This window comes from Lutra lutra, chromosome 9 (assembly GCF_902655055.1).
Source record: "Lutra lutra chromosome 9, mLutLut1.2, whole genome shotgun sequence".
NCBI classification, from domain to species: domain Eukaryota; kingdom Metazoa; phylum Chordata; class Mammalia; order Carnivora; family Mustelidae; genus Lutra; species Lutra lutra.
Genome location: NC_062286.1, coordinates 37,221,240 through 37,236,882, shown reverse-complemented (window position 1 = coordinate 37,236,882; position 15,643 = coordinate 37,221,240). Strand labels below are relative to the sequence as shown.

Below are 15,643 nucleotides of genomic sequence, written 5' to 3'. Positions count from 1 at the left end.
GTGGGGCTTGAACACATGGCCCTGAGATTAAGACCTAAGCCAAGATCAAGAGGTAGATGCTTAATTGACTGAGCCACTCAGATGCTCTGACAATGTATATAATTCTTAAACATACACAGTAAAATTTTACCAGGAGGGCAAGTCCTTTGCTGAACAAAATTTGGAATCTTTTAGGTAGTGATCTGGAAATTTCTTAACCTTGAGCCAATACACTATAGAAGCCACTCTCAAACTGTGGTCTAGAGACTCCTAGAGAAAGGATCTCAGAGGCCCTCTTAGGAGCCCTAATGATGAACACTATTTTTGTCATAATAATAAAAATAATAACACTAACAATAATGATAAGAGTCCTTTCCACTTTCATGCTCTCAGGAACATGTGATGCAATGTTTCAGAATGTTCCAGAGGCTGTATGTTGTGTGATGATGTTAGTAGTTCTATCAGGTAACTGAGTACGTGCTTATGTATTTTTATGCTCTAAAAGTTTTGTTTTAGTTTCTAATTCAGTACTGATCAACAGATAGAACTCACATAAACAAATCTCTTTGATCCACAATAATTTCTAAGTCTGTAAAGGGATCTTGAGACCAAAGCTTTTGAGAACTGGTGCCCTGTAGTGACTCCAGATAAGTCAGGGAGAGGTCCTTCTTCTTTTGCAAGGTGAGGGAGAGATTTGGATTCCCGGCACTTTGTCAGGCATTAACTTTGCAAGGAAGACGGATACATTCCAGATGAGGATCAAGACCTCATCCCTCAAAGCCACTGCCTGGCATCCATGCTGGGGACCATTATTTCACAGTCCAACCTGTGACACTTTGGTTTTCATGCTGAAGAATCACCTTTAGCCTTCCAAGTCATAAGCTTTCAAATAAAACGCCTATTACACCAGTCTCCACGAATGCGCAAAATCTGGCTCATATTTAGAAAAACTGGCTTTGGCTCAATCAGAAAATACAGAGAGTTGTTATGCAACCTATATTTTTTATATAGTCAATCCAGACACAGTTATTTGACTTTAATGACTCTTGTCAAAACTCTTGGGAAAACACTTGAGTACAAGATACAGATCACATTCCGGACCCGCCAGGAGCCGAAAAAAAAAAACAAGAGGACGGATTCATTTCGTGAGATCCACTGACCAGCTATAGATCCCTAAGTAAGACAACTTGGGGCCCACTGTTCTTCAGAACTACAAGGTTTGTCAATGCTGAAAGTGAAACTGCTTATCAGGAAAATGATGTTAAGTGGGAAGTCGCTTTTCCTTTTTGTGTTTCTTTTCAAAGTGGACACAAAGTCAGGAAGACAATCTCTAGCAAATTCTCTGGCAGGAGACACCAGCATTAGTAAGAATTCCCCAGAAGTAGCTAAACCACCTATTCCAGCAGTTCTGTCCATGCGCTGAAGTGGTTCATGTCCCCAGGCCAAACAGATGGCAGAAGCCAGAAGGCGAAACTGGTTCAAACCAAAGTTAACTTTCTTCCCAAGTGGATGGGCCAAAACTGAAGGCAAAATACAGTCTTCTTTGCTTAATGTATTCAGTTATATATATACTTCCTTGGTTTAATGGCACTAGCCTCCGGGCTAGAGACTCATGGAAGAGCCTGGGTTGGATATGGCAACTAGCATGTGCTGGGAAAGACTGTTGCCTCTCACTTTCCTTTCCACTTCTCTGTCTGGGTGAACAATATCCAGACTGGAATAGACCTTGAAGTTTTATAGCCCCAGCCCTTGTGGCTTTCCCCGGGGGGAAAAAAAGCCATCCACCCCCTTAAGTCCCCACCCTACTACCCACTCTCTCCGGAGTGACCCTGGAAACTGGAGCTTCCCGTCTTTCTGAGCCATGTCCTCCTCCAGCGGGCCACCCCCTCTGTGTACTCGGTCACATCCCACCCAACTCCTGACGTTCATGGCCCTCTTGCTTGGTCTGCTCGTTTAAAAAAAAAGACAGCCTCTGAAACAGGGTCTGAAAGATATTTTTAAAGAACATTCAGTAACAGGATGTTCCCTTGAGAGAAGGACAATCAGAAATGCTAAGAAAGCAACTTCTAAGAGCACCAGTTGGGCCAATTCTTAAGTTCTGGATAAGCAGCCCTTTCTTTCTTTTTTTTTTCCCCCTAGAGCAAAAGAGGCAAAGCAAGGGAAGGACATTTTGCATAAAGGAAGTTGCCTATTAACTTGGAACACACTCTCTGCCCTGAATTCATTCATTCAACACATATTTACTGAGTACTTACCAGGTGTCAGACATTTTCTCAGGCACTTGGGGTATATCGATGAATAAAAGAGATCCCTGCCTTTACAGAGCTCATATTCTCACAGGGGGTAGTGGGTAAGAAGGAATAACCTTGATAAATAAGTAAGCTACATGCTCTATGAGAAGGTGATTAATGCCATGGAAAAACAGAAAAGGATCAGAGGGCCAGGGATGGGTTGGGAAGTGGGCTGTGATTTTAAATATTCAGGACAGAGGTGGCTCAGGGTAAAGTCCTCAGAGGAGTGACTCTGAGTGAGTGAATGGGCTAATGATGGGGGGAGGTGAACTTTGGGCAAAGGAAACGGCCTTTGCTTTGTTGTTTAAGTAGGATGGGAAACCCAGAGCTTTGAGCAGAAGACCAATATAATCCAACTTGTGTTTTATCAGGATACAGGATCGCTGCAGTAGCCACATGGGACTAAATCCTAAGCAAGCAGGTCCCATACTAGCTCCAAATTTTTTCCTGATCTGAAAATGGGTATTAAAAATGCCTTAACTGGGGCATGTGGGTGGCTTAGTCCGTTAAGCGTCCGCCTTCGGCTTGGGTCATGATCCCAGAGTCCTGGGATGGAGCCCCTCATCGGGCTCCCTGCTCAATGGGGAGACTTCTTCTCCCTCTGCCTGCTGCTCCCCCTGCTCTCTCTGACAAAAAAAATAAATAAAATCTTTAAAATTTTGAAATAAAAAATAGAAACAAAACAGTGGGGTGCAGGGTGGCTCGGTCCGCTGAGCCTCCGACTCTTAATTTTGGCTTGGGTTGTGATCTCGGGGTAGTGGGATCAGGCTCTGTGTTGGGTTCTGCGCTCAACATGGAGTATTCTTGTCCCTCTCTCCCTTTGCCCCTCCCTCCCTCAGCTCATGCTCTCTCTCTCAAATAAATAAATAAAATCTTATAAAAAATAAAACAAAATTTTGTTTTTGGAATAATTTTCAATTTACAAGAAACTGCAGAACTAGTAGAGTTCTTGTACATCCTTCACCAGCTTCCCTTAATGATAAGACCTTACATAATCATACAGATCTTACATAATCATACATAATCATACAGTGAACAAAACCAAAAGTCAGTACAATATTATTAACTCAAATACAGACCATATTCAGATTTTACCAATTTTTGTCCCCCCCTTTTTTGGGGGGGAGTGTGCGGGGGGTGGTGTATAGCTCTATGAAATTTTATTTCAGGGGCGCCTGGGTGGCTCAGCGGGTTAAGCCGCTGCCTTCGGCTCAGGTCATGATCCCAGGTCCTGGGTTCGAGCCCCGCATCGGGCTTTCTGCTCAGCAGGGAGCCTGCTTCCTCCTCTCTCTCTGCCTGCCTCTCTGCTTACTTGTGATTTCTCTCTGTCAAATAAATAAATAAAATCTTAAAAAAAAAAAAAAGAAATTTTATTTCAGGTAAGATTTGTACTACTTCAGCACCAAAAAAAAAAAAAAAAAAAAAAAAGCTCCCTCATATTTTAGGAACATCCTACCTAAGCTAAACCCTGATTAATCATCACCACTTTGTCATTTCTGAGAATGTTATATAAATTGAATCACACAGCATACAATCTTTGAGATTGGCTTTGTTGACTCAGAACAGTGCCCTTTAGACAAAGTATTGCTTTGCCTCTTAAAGACAGCTCTTTAAGATACCCAAATGGTATCAAGAGAAAAAAAAGCATACAGCCTTCCTGTTCATAAATGTGCTTGCTCAAAGCAAGTTTCAACAATCAGGACTCTTTAAACCATGGTCCTACTTAGCACTCTCTTGGTAAAAGTGATCTCGGAAAAGTTTACTTCTTGGTTAATTTCAACATGGTTAATTTCAAGATGGGATGGCCTCTCCCTGCAAACACTCCCAGGTTTGCAGCAGCAGGTGAAGCATAAACCCCACCCCGGGCATATCCCGTCAGAATGGCACTTAGTTCCTCAACTGTGAACTTCTGAGGTGGGCTCAGGTCTCACTACCGCATCCTCCAAATTAAACACAGATGTAAGTAAGAATAATGTAAATCTTTAACAGTGTTAGAAAATTCAGGTGCCTGGGAATAGTCCACAGATCCCTGACTTGCTCTAACTTGGCGTGTCAGAAGTTTGCATGGTTGGCCCTTTCTCCACAGATCTCCTTAAGCCCTCTGTCTACAAAATGGGTGTGAAAAAACTGCTCTATTAATTTCATAGAACTGGTTAGAAATATAAATGAGAAGGAGTTTAAATGCAAAAGCAATTATGCAAATACAAGTTACTTCACCCACATTATGTTCCTTTGTCCCAGTCAAGGGACCTCTGACTCAGGTTCTGTTTATAATTCATTTGTTCATTAGTTCATTCATTCATTCCACAGTTCTGATGTGCCAGGCACTGTGCTGGGTGACAGGGGTGAGGTAATGAATAACTAATATGTAATAATCACACTGATCAATAATTCAGGGTGGGGAGACAGTAGATGGTTGTGCTTCCACATGGGGAGGAGGTACAAACTTGATGGAAGAGGCACTGTAGAAACACAGACAAGGACAGGGTGTCCAGAAAGGTTTTCAGAAAAGAAATACATATGGATACAAAGATGTCCACGTAAGTAACAACCACCACCAAAATAAAACCACCTATATGGTCATCAACAAGGGGGTGGTTAAATAAATTATGGTCCATTCATGCAATGAGGCAATTATCATAAACAGTGAGAGGTCCATGAGTACCTACATAGAAAGAGCTACATGTCTTGGTCATCTATGTGTATATGTACATATGTGAGTACCTTTAAAGGAGAAAGGCCTAGAAGGAAGTGAACCACTGGCTCACACTGTGTGTTGTCACACACACTGTCTGTGACAACTTATGTGGGGAGTGAACACGTAGAGATTCAAGGGAGACTTGCCCATTTTGCTTTGGTATGTTGCTATGGTTTGAATGTTTTACAATGAAAATGTGTTCACATATTATTTGGGTAATAAGAAGGCTGAAATAAGGGCGCCTGGGTGGCTCAGTTGGTTAAATGACTGACTTTTGGTTTTGGCTCAGGTCATGATCCCAGGGTTGTGAGATGGAGCCCCACGTCAGGCTCTGCACTCAGCGTGGAGTGTGCCCATCAAGAATCATACATATTGGGGCGCCTGGGTGGCTCAGTGGGTTAAAGCCTCTGCCTTCAGCTCAGGTCATGATCTCAGGGTCCTGGGGTCGGGCCCCGTATGGGGCTCGATGCTTGTAGGAGCCTGCTTCCCCCCCTCTCTCTCCCTGCCTGCCTCTCTGCCCACTTCTGGTGTCTATCTGTCAAATAAATAAATAAAAATCTTTAAAAAAAAAAAAGAATCATACATATTCTGCGTTGATGCCCCTCCCCTCAGTCACGCCTGTTCACACGCTTGCTCTCTCTCTCTCTCAAATAAGTAAATAAATAAAATCTTTTTTTTTAAAGATTTTTATTTATTGGACAGACAGAGATCACAAGTAGGCAGAGAGGCAGGCAGAGAGAGAGGAGAAAGCAGGCTCCCTGCTGAGCAGACAGCCTGATGTAGGGCTCAATCCCAGGACCCTGGGACCATGACCTTAGCTGAAGGCTGAGGCTTCAACCCACTGAGCCACCCAGGCACCCCAGTAAATAAATAAAATCTTTAAAAAATAAAATTAAAAAGGCTGAAATTAGTCTGCATGTGTATTATCTATTCTAATTTGAAGGAAAATCACATAAAAATATATATATATATATACACATACCCAAACAAATACAGTTACAGAAAAAGTTTACACAGAAACAAATCTGTGTTTTGTTGTAACTGTACATGTATAATAAGATGTAAAACTACATTTTCTGAATTTTCTACATTTTAGATATAAAACCATTTAATAATTATGTGAAATAAAATTTTTTAAAGAACTGTTGTTTTGTTTTTTAAGGGAGTGGGGCAGAGGCAGAGGGAAAGGGAGAGAGAATCTTAAGCAGGTTCCACACCCAGCCTCATGACCTGGATCCCCCCAAATCGTTTTATTTTGAAATAATTATGGATTCACAGAAAGATATAAAGAAACATACAGGGCAGTTCAGTGTATCCTTCACCCTACCTCCCGAACATTAACGTCTTACATAACCACAGCACACTGTCAAAACCAGGAAACTGACATTGGTCCCGTCCACAGAGCTTACTCAGATTTCATCAATTATACACAGACTTGTGTGTGTGTGTGTGTGTGTGTGTGTGTGTGCGTGTGTGTGCGTGCACGTGCGCACATGTCCATGCCCATGCATGTACCTCTATGTAAGTTAACCACATGTGTAGGTTTGTGTAAATATCATCACAATAAAAGTTGTTTTTTTAAAAACACACTGTTGGGAGGCGCTGGGTGGCTCAGTTAGTTAAGTATCCGACTCTTGATTTCAGCTCTGGTCATAACCTCAGGGTTCTCAGATCAATCCCCCTACCCAGCAACACTCAGTGTGGAATCTCCTTGAGATTTTCTCTTTCCCTCTTCCTCTGCACCCCCATCCCTGGCTTACACGTGCTTGCACATGCTCTCTCTCTAATACATAAATACATAAATAAACAAAAAAACCCCACACTATTAGGCTATAAACTGCTCTATTTCTATTTTATTTCTGTCTTCTCTATCAAAGAAAAAAACTTCAAATTAAAAAAAAGTAAAATAAAAATTGTAATGAACTTGCAACCCAAAATAGGTTGTGGTTGTGAGAGTATATCACCATTTAGAAATACATCAGTTCTCCAAGCTGAGACAAATTATACATAGTCTTGGGGTATTAAGATCACAAGTAGGCAGAGATCACAAGTAGGCAGAGAGGCAGGTAGAGAGAGAGGGGGAAGCAGACTTCCTGTTGAGCAGAGAGCCCGATGTGGGGCTTGATCCCAGGACCCTGAGATCATGACCTGAGCTGAATTTGCAAATCTTATCACAGAAACACACTTTTACCTTCCTTTTTTTTTTTTAAACACTTTTACCTTCTAACAAAACATGCAATAGAGGAAAAGCTCCAGATGAACAGAGATTGACAAATTGTCCCTATTTTATTTTCTTTGATTTAGAAAAGATTTTATTGGGGCGCCTCGGTGGCTCAGTGTAGGTTAAGCCTTGCCTTTGGCTCAGGTCATGGTCTCAGGGTCCTTGGATCGAGCCTCGATTTAGGCTCTCTGCTCAGCAGGGAGCCTGCTTCCCCCTCTCTCTCTGCCTGCCTCTCTGCCTACTTGCGATCTCTTTCTCTCTGTCAAATAAATAAATAAAATCTTTTTTAAAAAATAAAAAATAAAAACGATTGTACTTATTTATTGAGAGATAGAGTGAATGAGAGAGAGCATGAGCAAGAGGAGGGAGAGGGAGAAGCAGACTCCCTGCTGATAAGGGAGCTAAATGTGAGGCTTGATCCCAGGATGACTTGAGCTGAAGGCAGATGCTCAACTGACTAAGGCACACAGGCACCTTGTCCCTATTTTCATAAAGAAAAAAGACACTGATCCTGGTAGTACAGAATCACTGAGAGACAAATACACCACAAAACTTAAGAGAGGGCTATCAAGGGGCACCTGGGTGGCTCAGCTGGTTAAGCATCTACCCTCGGCTCAAGTCACGATCCCAGGGTCCTGGGATGGAGCCCCGGGTTGGGCTCCCTGTTCAGTGGGGAGCTTGCTTCTGCGTCTCCTCCCTACTCATGCTCTCTGTTGTTATCTCTGTCTCTCTCAAATAAATAATAGATAGATAAAATCTTTTTTTTTTTAAGATTTTATTTATTTATTTGACGGAGAGAGAGAGATCACAAGTAGGCAGAGAGGCAGGTAGAGAGGGGGGGGGAAGCATGCTTCCTGCTGAGCAGAGAGCCCGGTGTGGGGCTCGATCCCAGGACCCTGAGATCATGACCTGAGCTGAAGACAGAGGCTTAACCCACCGAGCCACCCAGGCGCCCCCTAGATAGATAAAATCTTAAAAAAAAAAAAAAAAAAAAAAGAGTGCTATCAAACTAGTGCATGTAAGAATGTGGGAAATTGTCACCTCTAGTTATTTAGCTCACCCAGAAGTCAGGTCTGATTTTTGAATTGAATTCAAGCTATTTCCAGACTTTCTGTGATAGTGACCAGCCCGATATAGCGATAACATCTCAGAAGATAAGAAAGAGAAATAGATGGAAGGAAAATGAAAGCAGGCAGATTTACAAATGGTTGGATAGTAGCCAAGAAAGTTGATTTAATGAGCTGATGTCAACTCAGTCTGCCTTTATCAGCAGGTCACGGGACTCTGCCCTCGGTTAGGATGGAATCTAGATTTTCATCAACAACTTGGACGAGACACAAAAGGCAGCTGGCACAGAGCAGGAGGCTGATTTGTTAATTGAAGGAGAAGATGGAGGTTCCAACTGGCCTCCGTGGGCTGGGACAATGGTTTACATTTTTATAAGGAAAAATGGTAGGCTGAACTTCCAAAAATAATTAAAGATACAAGAAACAGGAGAGCTTTGACTTTGCAGTAATTAGTGAGAAAAAAGACCTGAGGATTTCAGTTAGCCTCAAAGGCAACATTAATCAACATGTTAACCTTCATCAAAAAAAGTAATGCAGGGACGCCTGGGTGGTTCAGTTGGTTAAGCAGCTGCCTTTGGCTCAGGTCATGATCCCAGCGTCCTGGGATCGAGTCCCACATCGGGCTCCTTGCTCATCAGGGAGCCTGCTTCTCCCTCTGCCTCTGCCTGCCATTCTGTCTGCCTGTGCTTGCTCTTTCTCCCTCTCTCTCTCTGACAAATAAATAAAATCTTTAAAAAAAAAAAAAAAGTAATGCAAACTATACTACCAGAAATACTGTGTCCCAAACATGATATTGGAGTGTTCACTGAAACTTATGCATGTTTTTTCAAAATAACACCAATGTTACTAAGCTCTTTCAGAAAATAGAGGGGGTAGGGATATGTACTGACTAGTTTTATGAGGACAAAATACCCTGATACCAAAAACTGACATTCTAAGAACAAAATTATAGACCACTCCCCTCATGAGCACTGTTGTACAATAAAGAATTTAGCTTGTGTCCCTTATAACTGCCTGGTGACAGGAGTAGCTTTGTTACACGAATGAAGTGTAGAATAGCCCCTGGAAAACCTCAGGAGGAAGACAGATCACCAGAACGACCAGCCATGTGATGAGAGGGTTGAGGGGTCTGGAGACTGTTCAGTCACATGGCCAATGATTTCTTTTCTTTTCCTTTTTTTCTTTTCTTTTCTTTTCTCTCTCTCTCTCTCTCTTTTTTTTTTTTTTTAAGATTTTCCATTTATTTACTTGAGAGACAGAGAGAATGAGAGAGAGAGAGAGAGCATAAGAGGGGACAGGTCAGGGGTGCCTGGGTGGCTCAGCGGGTTAAGCCGCTGCCTTCGGCTCAGGTCATGATCCCAGGTCCTGGGTTCAAGCCCCACATTGGGCTTTCTGCTCAGCAGGGAGCCTGCTTCCTCCTCTCTCTCTGCCTGCCTCTCTGCCTACTTGTGATTTCTCTCTGTCAAATAAATAAATAAAAATCTTTAAAAAAAAAAGGGGGGGGGGATAGGTCAGAGGGAGAAACAGGTTCCCCGCTGAGCAGGGAGCCCGACTTAGGACTCAATCCCAGGACTCCAGGATCATGACTGGAGCCAAAGGCAGCTGCCCAACCAGCTGAGCCACCTAGTTCAGTATCAGAACTGAATTGCAGTATACCCAGTTGGTGTTACCCTAGTATGGCAGTGAAACAGAGAAACAGAGTAATCGTAAATGGGAAAGTCTTTAACTAAATATTAGTAAATATTAGTAAACTGAATCCACCACAATACATCATGACCAAGTAGAGTTTATCCCAGGAACACACACTGGCTTAACATTTGAAAATCAAATCAGTGTAATTTGCTGCAGTAGGAAAATAATGGGAGAAAACTATGTAATCATATGATAAAAAAAATAAAATTTTTTGCAAGCTGAGAATAGAAGAAAACTTCTTCAACCTGATGAAGGGCACTGACCAAAATCCAATTTCTGTCATAGTTGGTGATTGGGTCAGAGATATTAACTCTTCCCACTTTTATTCATCATTGTGTTAGAGTCTTGGTTAGTAAAATAAGGAAAGGGACAGGGATAAAAAGGCAAGATTGGACCACTATTTGTAGGTAACATGTTTAAAAAAAAAAATCTAAGGAATCTACAAAACAACAACAACAATAAAACACTCTTAGAAACTAACACATTAACTTAACAAGCAAGGTTGTAGGATGTAAGATCAACATACAAAAATTAACTTATTTCCTACATACTTATAGTAAGCAATTGGGAAATGAATTCAAATGTGCTACTTACCAGCATCAACAACATAAAATATTTACAAATAACTTTAACAAGTGACACATAAGACCTCTGCATTAAGGACTACAAAAAATTGCTGAGAGAAATTAAAGAAGACCTAAATAAATGGACAGAGTGTGTTCTTGGATTGGAAGTCTCAATATTATTAAGATGCGATCCCCCCTAAACTGATCTATAAATTCAATACAACTGCAAACAAAATCACAACAGACTCTTGCAAAAGCTGTCAAGCTGATTCTAAGATTTTTATAAGAACAAGCATAAGAGCCACCAAAAACAAAAACAAAAACAAAAACAGAACAGGCATAAGACCTGAAGTGATACTTCCATGAAAACAATATATGACTGGCTCACGAGCACAATTAAAAATGCTAAAATCTTGGTTTTTATTTTTTTAAGACTTTATTTATTTATTTATTTATTTGAGAGACAGAGCACAAGCAGTGGGGAGGGGCAATGGGAGAGGGAGAAACACTTTCTACTGAGCAGGGAGCCCAACACAGGGCTCGACGCCAGGACTTTGGGATCATGACCTGAACCGAAGTCAGACACTTAACCGAATGAGCCACCGAGGCGCCCCACTCAAATCTTTCAAATCTTTTCTAAATCTAATTTAAAATCTGAGAGTAGGGAAATGAAATGCAAATTTAAAATTTACTGTTGCATATTCACTAGAATGTCTAAAATGGAAAAAAAACTCTCACCATATCAAATGTTGGCAAGGACATGGATAGAGCAACTGGAACACTCATCCACTGGGGCTAGGAATATAACTCGGCACAACTTAGAACACAGTTTGATGGTTTTCTTAAAAGTTAAACATATGCCCAGTATATGATCCAGAAGTTCTTCTCCCAGGTATTATCCAAGACAAAATAAAAACCTGTGTCTCCCCAAAGCCTTGCACACAAATATCTGTAGCTCCTTTATTTATCCATAAACATCTCAAATGTTTACCACACAAACAAAATGGCACACATCTATACCATAGAGCACTATTGGCAATAACAACATACTACTCACACGTCAACATGAGGAGTCCCAAAAACATCACACTGAGGGAAAGAAGCTGGACCCAAAAGAATATATACACTTTACGATTCCACTTATTCAATGTTCAAGACCTAGCAAACTGATCTATGGTGATAGATATCAACACCAATGCCTATGAGAGGTGGAGGCTGATGGGAAGGGAGTATGAGGGCACATTCTGAGGTGATGGCAATGTTCTGGGTCTTGACTGAGGTGGTGGTTCCATGCATGTCTACATTTTCAAAACTCACTGAGCTGTGCATTTAAGTTCCACACACCTAACTGTATATCAATTTTACCTCAGTGAAAACAAGTCTTTATGGGACGTCAGAGCCACCATCCTAGAAAGGGTGGGGGTATAGTTTTCAAATGGACTTTGTTTGGGTTTTACAAATTACTTATTTATTTTTATTTTTTATTTAAAAATTTTTTTAAATTTAAATTTTAGGTAGTTAACATACAGTGCAATATTGGTTTCTGTAGTAGAATTCGGTGATTTTATCCCTTACACAGAACGTCTGGTGCTCATCATCACAAATGCCCTCCTTAATGCCCATCGCCCATCTAGCCCATCCCCCCCATCTCCCTCCAACAAGCCTCAATTTGATCTCTATCGTTGAGTCTCATATGGCTTATTTCCTTCTCTCCTTTTTTTCTCCTTCTCCTTCCCATGATGTTCACCTGTTTTCTTTCTTAAATTCCACATAAGTGAGATCATATGGTATTTATTGTACTCTGAATTATTTCATTTAGCATAATACACTCTAGCTCCATCCATGTCGTTGCAAATGGCAAGATTTCATTCTTTTTTTTTAAGATTTTATTTATTTATATGTGAGAGAGAGAGAGAGAGAGAGCTCAAGCAGGGGGAGAGGCAGAGGGAGAAGCAGACTCCCCACTGAGCAGAGAGCCCAAAAAGGGGCTCGATCCCAGGACCCTGAGATCGTGACCTGAGTAAGAGGCAGATGCTTAACTGAGCCACCCAGGTCCCCCAGGATTTTATCTTTTTGATGGCTGAGTAATATTCCTGTGTGTGTGGTGTGTGTGTGTGTGTGTGTGTGTGTACACACATTTTCTTTATCCATTCATCAGTTGATGGACATATGGGCTCTCTCCATAGTTGATAATGTGGGAGAAGATATTCGCAAAGGACATATCTGATAAAGGGTTAGTATCCCAAATCTACGAAGAACTTATCAACCTCAACACCCAAAAGACAAATATCCCCGTTAAGAAAGGGGCAGAAACACGAATAGACACTTTTCCAAAAAAGACATCCAAATGGCCAACAGACACAAGAAACATGCTCAACATCTCTTGGTATCAAGGAAATACAAATCAAAACCATGATGAGACACCATGTCACATTAGTCAGGATGGCTAAAATCAACAACACAAGAAACAACAGATGTTAGTAAGGATGAAGAGAAAGGGGAACCCTCTTCCACTGTTGGTAGAGATGGCAAGCACTGGTGCAGCCACTCTGAAGAACAGTACAGAGGTTCCTCTAATTGACTTTGAACTAAGAAGGAGCTTGATTATCAACTCCTTGGGAGAAATTCGAAGACAATTCGGATGGAGGCAGAGAAAACCATAATATTCCTTATGCAGTGAGGAGTGAGGAAAGTGATCCAGAGTTAAAACCGAGGGGCTGGCATTCACTTGCTGGTCTGTTGTCACCATGAATATTCAGTGAGTGCTACTGTGAGTCGGGCACTGCCTTGGGACAGACAAAGTCCTTGTTCGGGCTGAGCATATAATTTCTGAGAAGACAGACAAGAGGCTAAACAAATAAGTGGGTGATGATAGACTGTGACGAGTGCAACGATGGAGTCCACAGGAACACATGACTGGGAGTCAATAAAGAGGTGGGGAGGACCTAAAATAGCTGAATGACTGGGGAAGGCTTCCTGGCAGAAGTGCTACTGGAGTTGTGTCACGGGACAAAGGGCAAGTGGAAGAACACTGCAGGTAGACAGAAAAGAGAATGCAAAGGTCCAGAGGCAGGAAGGAGGGCCATGTGTGTGAGGAAATGACAGATAATCGGGATGACTGGTGCTTAATAAGCAGGGATGAGAAGGTGGGGTGGGTGGGGTTGGGTTGGAGAGTTGGGAGGTGGCCAGAGCACACAGGGCTGACGGCAGGGGCAGGAATAACTCAAAGAGTGACAGTCTAAGACAACAGGGAGCCATGGAGGATGGATTAGAGTGAGGCCAAGGCTGGAAGCAGAGATCCCTTAGGGAGCGCCTGCACTGGTGTTGGCAAGAGCTGGCAGTGATGTGGATGGGGTGCTGCAGCACGGAGGGAGAAAAAACAGACTTGGGACATACAGTAGAAGCAGCATGGATAGAACTGGCTGATGCATTCAACATGAAAAATGAGAAAGAGGAAGGATGGGCCGTTGGCGGTGTCATTTACTAAGATGGGGAATTCTGGGGCAAAACATCTGCAGAGGAGGCGGATCAAGAGTCTCATTTTAAGATGCATATGTACCAGCAAGTGAAACTGCCAAGGAGGGAGTTGAGTACATGAGCCTGAAGGTCAGGAGACACAAAGCTCAAGGCCATTATCACACAGCCAGTACAGAAGCCGGGGTCAGACAGGAACCCTCCAGGGGGAAGCATGTCTCAGAGTGAAAAACTGTGGGTCCAGGAATGAGGTTGTGGAGGGCAGGGGAGGAGCCCTGGAGTGGGAAGGAAGCCAGGAAGACTGTTTCCAGAAGTTCGCCCCTGTGTTCCCAGTACCGAGAACGGCCTGCAGGGCTCCTGCTGCCAGGGCTCAGGGGTCCTGGCCACTCTGCTCACTTAAGCACGGACACCCTTCACGGCATTCACCCACTTCCCATCCTGGCTCATGAACTCTCTCTCCTGAGATTCCCACCTCCCTCTACCCATCCCCAGCCCCTAACCCCAGCTGCCACCCCTCTGCTATCTTTGTCTTCTACTGCTCCAGCCTTATACTGTGCCAGCCGCGGGCACCAAACTCTTGATCCCTTCCACTGCTCAAGAGCAAACATTAAAGAAATCACATGACTCGGACTTACCAGGAACAGTTAGAACAGAGGGGGACTTTTCCGGCTGTTCGTGAACACGGCTGCTGTTCTGAACCCAGAAAATGTGGATGGGCTCAGGAGGGCCCACGGCCTGACAGGTGAGGTTGAAGGCCGTGTTTCTTGTTACATTCATGCTCTCAGGCTGTCTAGTAAAGTGAGGGAGTCCTGCGGAGAAAGAGTTCAGTGAAAGAATGTTTTAGATCCACAAGCCAAGGCCGAGTCCCAAGGGGAAGAGACTGTTCTGGAACTTGGCAATAGATTTCTTCATACACCTGGAATGGCCAGTTTTCTTTTTTCTTTTTTTAAGATTTTATTTATTTATTTGACAGAGAGAGGGAGAGAGAGATCACAAGTAGGCAGAGAAAGAGTGGGAAGCAGGCTCCCCGCTGAGCAGAGAGCCCAATGCGGGGCTCGATCCCAGGACTCTGGGATCATGACCTGAGCCGAAGGCAGAGGCTTAACCCACTGAGCCACCCAGATGCCCCTGGCCAGTTTTCATCTTCTGAAAGTTGAATCAGGAAGAATAGAAGCTAAGGCCTCCCCAACTAGCTGCAGCCAGCTTTCTAGGATACTTTTCCAAACGGGTTGTGAAGATGATTCAGAACTGGTTTTACCAGAGGGAAGCCTGCCCGTGTTGAAACTAGGTGTTGCTCAGACTCCTGGCACAGGCTGGCACGTGTTCAGTATTCCTTCCCAAAATACATACACAGTAAAAAAAAAAAAAAAAGCCACGTAACAGGTCCGCCTGTTTTTGAGGACGATCTACTCTGTGTGACAATTTAAGAGGAGAGATAATGAATTTGAAAATCTGTCCACTGGTGCAGGGCTGGACGCTTCTCAAAGTACATTCTCACCAGAACAGTATAGACACAGTCACATATTATAATCCTAAAGTCTTTGACTATAACTCAGAGAGACGGTAAGGAACGGAACTTTAGAAATACCTCAGAGAAAGCCAGCTCGTACTCATTTGGGGCATGTGCCAAAAATTTAACAGGGCAAGCTAAAAGT

The 15,643-nt window shown here is 42.8% G+C and overlaps 1 protein-coding gene across 1 annotated transcript in view; it reads right to left on the bottom strand.

Moving 5' to 3' along the window:
* MERTK (MER proto-oncogene, tyrosine kinase) overlaps window positions 1-15,643 on the bottom strand; it is a 113,647-nt gene that overhangs the window by 55,367 nt on the left and 42,637 nt on the right. Inside the window, exon 4 of the mRNA XM_047744175.1 lies at window positions 14,624-14,797. Within this exon, the coding sequence (XP_047600131.1) occupies window positions 14,624-14,797 (174 nt within the window). The remainder of the gene's footprint in view (window positions 1-14,623; window positions 14,798-15,643) is intronic.